The sequence below is a fragment of the Onychostoma macrolepis genome, chromosome 10, assembly GCF_012432095.1.
Source record: "Onychostoma macrolepis isolate SWU-2019 chromosome 10, ASM1243209v1, whole genome shotgun sequence".
NCBI lineage: Eukaryota > Metazoa > Chordata > Actinopteri > Cypriniformes > Cyprinidae > Onychostoma > Onychostoma macrolepis.
In genome coordinates this window covers 7014943-7024602 of record NC_081164.1, presented here as the reverse complement: position 1 = coordinate 7024602, position 9660 = coordinate 7014943, and the positions used below count along the sequence as shown (strand labels likewise).

The 9660-nt window shown below is 35.0% G+C and overlaps 2 protein-coding genes across 2 annotated transcripts in view; one reads left to right on the top strand and one right to left on the bottom strand.

Annotated features, from left to right (window-relative positions):
- The window catches only part of hvcn1 (hydrogen voltage-gated channel 1), a 3331-nt gene extending 1345 nt beyond the window's left edge, over window positions 1-1986 (top strand). The window contains exons 2-6 of the mRNA XM_058788401.1: window positions 1-80; window positions 174-278; window positions 409-640; window positions 1137-1249; window positions 1334-1986. The exon at window positions 1-80 is cut by the window's left edge and continues 128 nt beyond it. Of these exons, the coding sequence (XP_058644384.1) occupies window positions 1-80; window positions 174-278; window positions 409-640; window positions 1137-1249; window positions 1334-1390 (587 nt within the window). The 3' untranslated portion in view covers window positions 1391-1986. The remainder of the gene's footprint in view (window positions 81-173; window positions 279-408; window positions 641-1136; window positions 1250-1333) is intronic.
- A 111-nt stretch (window positions 1987-2097) lies between these two features.
- Window positions 2098-9620, bottom strand: tctn1 (tectonic family member 1). Its single transcript, XM_058788398.1, has 14 exons — window positions 8472-9620; window positions 8282-8399; window positions 6942-7075; window positions 6560-6708; window positions 4865-4967; window positions 4498-4610; window positions 4396-4416; window positions 4166-4303; window positions 3949-4074; window positions 3711-3799; window positions 3288-3425; window positions 3019-3172; window positions 2689-2820; window positions 2098-2424 (listed from the first exon to the last, which is right to left on the bottom strand). The coding sequence occupies exons 1-14, from the start codon at window positions 8806-8808 to the stop codon at window positions 2278-2280; spliced, it is 1899 nt and encodes a 632-aa protein (XP_058644381.1). The 5' UTR covers window positions 8809-9620; the 3' UTR covers window positions 2098-2277.
- Between the last annotated feature and the right edge of the window lie 40 nt (window positions 9621-9660).

Below are 9660 nucleotides of genomic sequence, written 5' to 3'. Positions count from 1 at the left end.
AGCTGGCCACAGGACAGCACCTGGGACAGGTCAGCTTTAGGGACTCCCTACGCCGCCTCTACAGTACAGAGAGGTTCCAGGTAAACGTTCACACTCTATGTATATGTGTTATATAGATATAAAATGTTGTTTCATGTTTGAAAATAACCTTGGACTATTATTTTGTTGATTAGATTGTTGTTGTTTGCTTGGTCGTCTTGGATGCCATTTTCGTTCTGTGCGAGTTGCTTATTGACTTGTCTATCATTAAAGCAGATCATCACAGAATTGCTCCGCAGGTGAGTCCTCTTCAGATGCCTAGTCAACAAAAAAACATGGATGTCATATTTCTGTTGACACATGACACATTATATGTCAGCGATTATTCTGTGGTTATCCTCTATCCAAATGTTCCTGCCATTATTCCAGGTATTCCACTATCTCAGCCTCGCCCTTCTCACATTCTTCATGGTAGAACTGTCTGGAAAAATCTATGCCTATCGTTTAGAATTCCTCCACCATAAGTTTGAGGTGTTTGATGGGATTGTAGTGGTGGTATCCTTCATCCTGGATATTGTATATATCTCAAAGGAAGATGCATTTGATGCCATGGGGCTTCTGATCTTGCTCAGGTTGTGGAGAGTGGCCAGGATCATAAATGGTACGGGAATTATTTTGACCCAGCAACTAAATATTTAGAACTTCAATTTGGATCAGTTAAAATATGAAAGCACTGTGTACATAAATTCTTTCTTGAGGGAATGAATTTATCTTACTAAGAAACATTGCAAATGTGTAATCAAGTCAAAAACTTCACTAAAATATAAAACTATTTATTGATGATATTTACTAAATAAAACTTTACGTAACAATTAAATCATGAAAAATGTTCTGGTAATTTTAACCTACCAAACCGCTGGTGTTAGTCATGATTGTTTCATGATGCTCACAATCTAAACCTGGGGGTTCACTAAGGTTCAGTACTTGGTCCATTTTACTAAATTAATTATGTGTTTATGTAAATGATCACAAAAAATCTATCTCTCTATTGACAAAATTAATGTAAGTTTTACTTCTGGAACCTGGCCATTGCATTATCCTCTAATCTCCACTCTAATACTTTTATTTTCCTTTCTTACTTGTTTGCTCTCTTATAGGTATCATTATGTCTGTGAAAAATCGTGCCCATCACAAAGTTAAGAAAATAAAAGAGATCAAAGAAAACCTTGTTCATCAAGTCAATGAACTTCAAGAGCAGAACAAAAAAATGGTGAGTAGCTCTTGTTAACCATGAGTAATGATTCCTTTTATTAATTATTCAATTAATAGTGGTTTTAATTGAATCTTTCAACAGGATCAAGAAAATGCAAGACTTCGTGCAATCTTAAAACAGCACTGCGTTGAATTTTGATGCTCCAAGGTTATTCATTAAACGCATCACAGCACGAGACTGAGGTTAAGACTATTCATGTCTATTCATTCCATACGAAATGTGAAGAAGGTCATGTTATTGTGTGATGTGTTTATTGTCACTTTAAGCCAAACTCGATCTCCATCCCTTGGCAGATCTTTAACAGCACACATAAAGGGAGATGCTTTTTAAAGCCAGTGACTCATGTAGGTCAAATTACAAAAAAAGGAAATCTATAAAGATATCTATAAAGTTATATATACTGGAATATTAAACTTGCCTCAATAGATTATAAGATGATTGTAAATCATCAGTATTGTTGTTTTATCTATGAAGTGTACATTTAAAGTTTTCTCATTATAAATGTGAATGTGTTTGAGCAACTGAAAGCTATGCAATAAATACTATTTTGTAAATGAGATATGAAATATTAATAGACCAACATATCTGCCTGGCTGATGAATTGGCTTATTAACAGTAGTGGCATTTCGCTCATGTAACAGTTCCAAAATTAACAACCTATTTTACAATGGATAGCGCACATTTTCTGTACTTAAATGTTTTGGTGAGTTTTGAGTAAATATTCTAAAAAATGATTGTTCATTCCTCATTTTGTGCATGTCTTTGTATTGAAATTGAATTACACTGTATACACACACATACATATACTACACCACTATTGTTCCACATCAGTCCACTAATATGAAAATATTCTTTATTTTTAAAAATGTGAATCAGTGCATTATGTACAAAATGACTAGACAATAAATATACACTATATATAACTTTAAGTAAGACAAAATTTTCAAAGAAACATGGTTATAGAAACAGTGGTCCTCCTTTCATGTTGTGGCCAAAAGAGATGAAAGCCATTATACAATATTCCATTATACAAATGGAAAGAAAAAGTCAAAGGGTAGTTTAGCATCAATTGTAGGAGGAACTTTGAATCCTGGACTGGCTGATGCAGAGACATCAACAAAACCCACTGAGCTTGTGACAGACAGAAGACCATCGGCACTGGTAAGGAGGGCCTAAAACAAAGAAAGGTTCCAGTGTTAACATTTTATCTAATTTCACATGAAATCTGCAATGTCTTTGTGAAAGACCTCAAATTGAGGGTAATATTGAGCCATGCTTTTGTAGCAGAGAAGTAAAACAGTATGATACACTTCCACTGTATGTAGACCTTCCAGACAATTTTAACTTTGATAAGAGAAACGAGTTTGTGGTTACTAAATACAACTATTACATAATTGCTGAAAATCATGAACAATGTTCTGGTATGTTTAACTTACCAAACTGCTGGTGTTAGTAATAATTGTTTCCATGACGCTCACAATCTGAGCCTGGGGGTTCACCAAGGTTCCGTATTGGGTCCATTTTACTTCAAGATGGTAAGACAGTGGTATGCTGCAAGCCTGCGTACCCTTGGTAAACCATAAAAAGAGTTAAGCAAGACATTCGTTGGGAGAATAAACAGTGGTTTACAAATAAGCTTTGCATCATCATGGTGACCGCCAGCCAAGTTTACATGTCAACATTTCCTCTAACTTAAACACTTCTCTTTCACTTCAGCACCAGTTCTCCACTCCACACACAGAGAAAATAATAAGTAGGCTGTTTACCAATGCTATGGTTTGGTTCTGTATTGGAACCCAGTCCAGGGGGTTCTGAGGCAAGGAATTTCCAAATGAGGCTACATGGTCCGGAAAGCTCTGGCCTTTTAGTGCCCACAAAATGACTTCAGATACCAAAGAACAATTAACTGCATCGTTCAACCTACAGGAAGGGAGAACATTAATGCACATAAAATAGTAATGGTGATGAATATTACATGATTGTTGGACAATATTTGTCTAATTCATGAAAACAAATCATTATAATAGCCTCTTACTTCAGAGTGCAGCCTGATACCATGTCAATCCCAAACAGGACAGGGGAGCGCCGAGATGACCCAGACAAGCAATCCTGATCTCCAGAGTTTTGGAGGATAGTGAGTGATCCTTTTGGGTCAGCGGACTGAACTATCCCAGTAAAACAGGGGTCAAGGACTGTGCCACAAAGGTGGACGCTTGAATAGACAACAGGCTTAACATTTAAAAAAAAAAATAATTTGCTTTGATGTTTTTGTTAATTGTTTTAGTCTCCCTAAACTTAATTGAGGAAATTATGTCTAAACAGCAGAGGGGAAAAAATGTGTTGTACATATTAGGGAATAAATTATTGATGTTACATGCTAATGAAAAATTAATGATGTAATTGTTTATGTTTCATCACAAAGGAGACATCTGTCCAAAGAGTTTATTATAAAGGATATTCTGCTGTCCTTGTCCCAGCCACTAGGGGCCGTCCCACCACGTAGCCAGGATTGCCACTAAATTGCAACACTGGTGTGCTAGAGATGCCCTGCCAATGGATGTACACAAAACTGTTACTTCCTACTTGTAAAATAAAATAAATGTAAAATATTTTACAATATTTAAATAAAATAATACATTTAATTACAATTAATTACAATTTTTTCAAGAAAATATGAAAAGGGTAGAATCAAATACCTGCAAGAATGTAATCTGAAACTCTTGCTGAATGGGCACTGTGACGCTTTTAATGGCTCCCAGCAAAACTGATGCCATCGCATTCAGGATTTCCCCAGCTTCACTGTATCTGAAAGTGTACTTCACCTGACGTAAAAGTTATGTTGTTAAAAAGTTTATGATTCCTGATACTTTTCATATTTCTGAGAGACTAATAACATATTCATTATGTGCACACCTGCAGCACAACGTTGTTGCAGATGTCACCAGACTCCAGAAGCACAGGAATATAGGATGCAAAGTCAGCTGGGTCCACCGGTGTCTGTGTGCCCTCTAAAGACTGCAGAGTAATGGCTGCTACCTCCACACCAATGACCTCAGGTAACAAACAGAAAGCATGTCAAATTAATATGCAGAGTCAATGTTTTTAATGCAAATAGTACATCATTGAAAACAAAACTGGCTTACTTTAGCTTCCTGGATCTTCTCCTAGAAAAAAAAAACAAGAGTTGTTAAATAGCATAATAACAATAAAACTCTTTACAAACTGATATGTGGTGAAAAACTCACAGAACGGATGTTGAAATTAATATAAGTCTCCAAGCGCAGAGCTTCTAGTGTTTCACAATCTCGCACCAAATCAAAGCTCCTCATACATCTGCTCATCTGGTCCTTCAGAAAACCTGTAAAACATCAGGGTAATCCATGTTTAGCAACAGACTAGAACATCTAGTCTAGAGCAAGTGGGTCAACCCTAAAAGGAAAGCATCACTAAAACTCTAACCCTACACATCACACTGCTACAGATATAAATGTTACCTCAAACCATGAAGCTTGTTGTTGTTATTAAAACGGGTGAACAATTCAACTAGCATCGTGGCCGCAACTGTTTGGACAAGCCGAACTAACATTTTCTTCAGAATAAGTTCTGTCTTACCAGCAGGGTTTGCGTCTAAGCAGTGAGCTGTTCCTGCGGAGGCAGGGAAGGTGAAGAATTCCTGCTCTTCAGTCTCATTTACTGTTTGAATGATTTCTCCATACTGAAGACAGAACAGAGAAAGACTAGTGAAATCAAGTGGATGCTGCACACTGGTGGTGGTTGAGGAGAGACCCCCCCACATGATTGTAAAGCGCTTTGGGTGTACAGCAATATACAATAAAGCAATATATAAATGCCTCATTCATTCATTCATTCATTCAAACCTACTGTATCAGATTTTGACCTTTAAATTATCGCCTGGATCAAAGGTTTACCTGATTATCCATACATCACGTTTTAGAAAAATCATGTTGAAATGTGAGTATCAAATATGATCTATTAGGAAATTTGAGAAATGTTTATTTGTTCGTCTCTCAGTCATCATTATATTGCATTGCATTATATGTTTTGCCCCACAATAAAAACTACAGAGCTTTGATCATAAAACAGACCATTTAAATAGCATATGACTAAGACATATCTGACCCTGGACAACAAAAAACAGTCTTAAGTCGCTGGGGTATATTTGTAGCAATAGCCAACAATACATTGTATGGGTCAAAATTATCGATTTTTCTTTTATGCCAAAAATCATTAGGATATTAAGTAAAGATCATGTTCCATGAAGATATTTTGTAAATTTCCTACTGTAAATATATCAAAACTTAATTTTTGATTAGTAATATGCATTGCTAAGAACTTCATTTGAACAACTTTAAAGGGCGATTTTCTCAATATTTAGATTTTTTGCACCCTCAGATTCCAGATTTTCATATAGTTGTATCTCAGTTGTATCCAAATATTGTCATATCCTAACAAACCATACATCAATGGAAAGCTTATTTATTCAGTTTTCAGATCATGTATAAATCTCAGTTTCAAAAACATTGACCCTTATGACTGGTTTTGTGGTTCAGGGTCACATATTATTAATAGATATATAGTTACAGCTGGTATTTTGTTATAAAGATCTCATTGATTTACAAGCTATTATAACTTCATCTCACCTTTTCGCCATATAAATATCAGCAACTGTATGAAATTGCAAATTTTTACTCATTTTTAGGCCTCTGAATAAAACTAGGATGTTTTTTCACCTAAAGTTTGAACTCCATATTCTCATTATAAGCCATAAAAGCCTGAAAACTATTTTTAGATTATGTCTTCAATAAACTGTTCCATTAAAAAAAAAAAACAACACCACATTTTTGGACTACTGTTTCATATGTCAGGCTTTACAGGGTTAGCAGTAGTAACAAGGGTGATTCAAATAGCGTTTTCAGAAGAAAATTAATACAATACATTGATACAAATGTGGTGTTAAATGGGAAATGGATGTACAGTAATCCAATTCTTTGAAATGAAAGTTACGCTTTCCACTTCTGCAGAAGAACATTCATCCTGACATCTTAGAAATCAATATGTTCTTTGATAAAGGTAAACATTGACAGAGAGAGCAAAATATTAAATCAATACAAGCACTGATGGGTTACAATCATATTAAATCTAGCTCAGCGCTGTTTTCTTATGAAACCTGATGCTAATGTAAGTGTCAGAACAAACTCATCCAGATTGGACATGGCACACTACGCCACAGAAGAAAGAAAGTCACACAGTCATTTTCATTAACTATCAAATATTCAAAAACTTTACCTGGTATCCTGATGAATTTCCAACATCAGGGCTTTGAAGTGCACTGGTCACACTCGGACGCCCAAAGAATCCCAAAAATCGACCAAAAAGGGAGTCAAAATTATCCTCAGTGGGAACTTCTGGTGTAGCAAATGACAAGCCTTCTTCATCTAAAAAGGAACCAAGTATGAATTTTAAACTGATTGAAAACATTTGCTTGTAAATATACAGCCTGTCTGAATATGGGTAGCAGGATTCACAGCTTGATTATGAATTAATATATCATTAATGCACTTTAAAAGGTAGTATAAGGAATTAAGGGTGTATACGAGCTTAATAATTAAATTAAAAATTAGCTCTAAAGACTTCAAACAGCTCAAATGCCATAAAAGGATTCTCGTACAGTTAGCAGACTCAATACAGAAGACATCAGGGTTGACGTCTTGCTGTACAGTGGACTGGACACTAGATAAACCCTCTTGTGTAGAGCTCAGGGGATACACAGCTGAATCCTGGTTGCACGGTCTGGGGTCATTACTGAAAGGACAGTGGAACTTAGTAACACATCAGGATTTCATTTTAATCACTGTCAGTTACCAAATGCAAAATCAAACCAGAGAATGTCCAATCATAAATATTTTATTACAACATCACAAATATTTCATCCCAATTGATCCTCAAATTATCAGATAATGCACACTGAATTCAAATTCTGAGACTCAAACTATGTTTTCAATTCATTTTTAAATACCAGAAAAAAAGGTTATTTTTAAATTTATACTTATAGATATGCTACTTGGTATATATGAGAGTAAATATCAGATAAATACATACATTCTTTTATTTTTTATAATAAATACTTTATATAAGAAACTATATTTGATATAAATAAGTAAAAAATATTTAAAATTTTCGCCCGTATTCATTTCCCATATTCAGCAAAATTCCATTTCTAAAAAGTAAAATCAAAATTGTGGTTCATATATAACGCTGAATAAATTTAACTGCGCAAACTACAAGTATTAAAAAAAAGTAAAATGTAAACTAAACAATGAAAAGCAAATAAAGTTAATATTATCTTTACGTTTTTTTAATAGAACGTGTATCAGGAATAAATTCCATGGCTATGGATCATATTAAATAAGTTCACCCAAAATTAAAAATCACCTTTTGTTTTCCACTGATGAAAAAAATAAATAATAATAATAATAATAATAATAATTATAGAATGAAAGTGAATGATGACAGAATTTTTTTTTTAATCTTAGATATTTATATGGAATGGGTTAAACGTTCCTCCATAGAATATGTGTCCCTGGACCACAAAACAAATCTTAAGTAGCACGGGTATATTTATATTTGTAGCAATAGCCAAAAATACATTGTATGGGTCAAAATTATCAATTTTTCTTTTATGCCAAAAATCATTAGGATATTAAGTAAAGATCATGTTCCATGAAGATATTTTGTAAATGTCTTACCGTAAATGTATCAAAACTTAATTTTTGATTATTAATATGCATTGCTAAATATTGATTTTCTCAATATTTAGATTTTTTTGCACCCTCAGATTCCAGATTTTCAAATAGTTGTATCTCGGCCAAATGTTGTCCGTTTTTAACAAACCACACATCAATGGAAAGCTTATTTATTGATATTGAAAAATTGATACTTAAGACTGGTTTTGTCGTCCAGGGTCACATATCATCTACTATTCCAGCTTCTTCTCGAAACAAAGCTGACCTGACTCTTTCTTCTGTGCAGTCAGTGAACAGGGCCAGTTCCTCACTGCAGTCCGGATCACAGCAGCAGTTTATGTCGCACTGCCCGTCCTGAAGATTGCACGGACACAGCTGAGAGACTGAGGGGAAAGTGGAAATGAGTAAACAAGCACACTTTGTAAGGCAGCATCACATACTGTGTGCACTCTCACCTTCGGTAGGCGGCGCGGGAAGGACGCCAGACAGAGGCTGAGCTGCTGTGGCGGCTCGCGGGGATTCGGGGCTCGTGTCGGGGATGGAGCTCTCCGAGGACTCGGTCTGATCCGGGAACACCGTCACGGATTCTGGAGTCCAGGCTGCTGGAGCTGGGAAATAATCCGGAGTTTCACTCACTTCCAGATCCGTGAAATCAAGCGATTCGTTTCGATCAGAAGACGTCTCGTTCGTGTCTCTGAGTGTGATATTAACGTGTCCTGTAGCGTTCGTGTCTTCAATGCAAAGCGCGGTTTCTAAATATATCAAAATAATAAGACAACACAACACCGCCATGCTTGGATACAGCGCGTTGTCATTGGTATCCAGGAAGTGAAATGCATTGTGGGATTGCGAGTGAAGGCTGCTGTGCAGATCCCATTAAACTCCAAACAACAGATGAATCTGTGTCATATCTGCAGTGCAGGTAGACGTTTTCAGCCATTTTTAAGTTTTAAAATGTATTTTTCAAACATTTAAGTCGTTATTGTGGTAAATGTATAACATAAAAATATTAATAAATCACACTGAGCTGCTCAAATAAATTGCACTTTGTATTAATACATTTGTGACATCCTTGATAAAGTATTAGTATGGAACAGAGTAAGAATAAGAATAGCTGAATGATAATAATAACAATTTCATAGGTAAAACTGTCTGGTTGTTTATTATTAATTTTGTTTATTAATAATTTTGTATTATTAATTTTGTTTCGCTACAAATATTACAACCACAACAGGTCTTTTAAATTAATGCCATACAAGAAGAGATATATCTGAGATATGCTGAAATACCATGAGAGAGAGAGAGAGAATGAGTAAAAAATACAATATCAATAAACTAATAGTATAATATATAGGTAAAACTGTCTGGTTAAACACACACACACACAAAAGGAAAATTCGCACACAATTTTGTGCAAGTGCCTATTCACCTTTACAATTTTGTAAAACTTTACATTTAAAATCATTTTTAAAGTGAGGGAATTTTGGTACTTTGGTCCATTTCATGTTTTCAATGTTAAAATGAACTCTAAATCAACTGAAAATGCTCCACAGCAATTCAGAATAGTTTAGTACTGTATGCAATGGAAAAATAAACGAAAACGGTTTCCTTGTCACCTCCACAGAAGTCACAAGAGTAACAGAT

Coding starts and splice junctions, on each gene's coding strand:
- tctn1 (XM_058788398.1), bottom strand. CDS start 8,808: ATGGCGGTGTTGTGTTGTCTTATTATTTTGATATATTTAGAAACCGCG. Junction 6,709..6,941: donor CTGTATTGAGTCTGCTAACT/GTACGAGAATCC, acceptor GTTCCTTTTTAG/ATGAAGAAGGCTTGTCATTT. Junction 2,821..3,018: donor AGAACCAAACCATAGCATTG/GTAAACAGCCTA, acceptor TGGTTTACCAAG/GGTACGCAGGCTTGCAGCAT.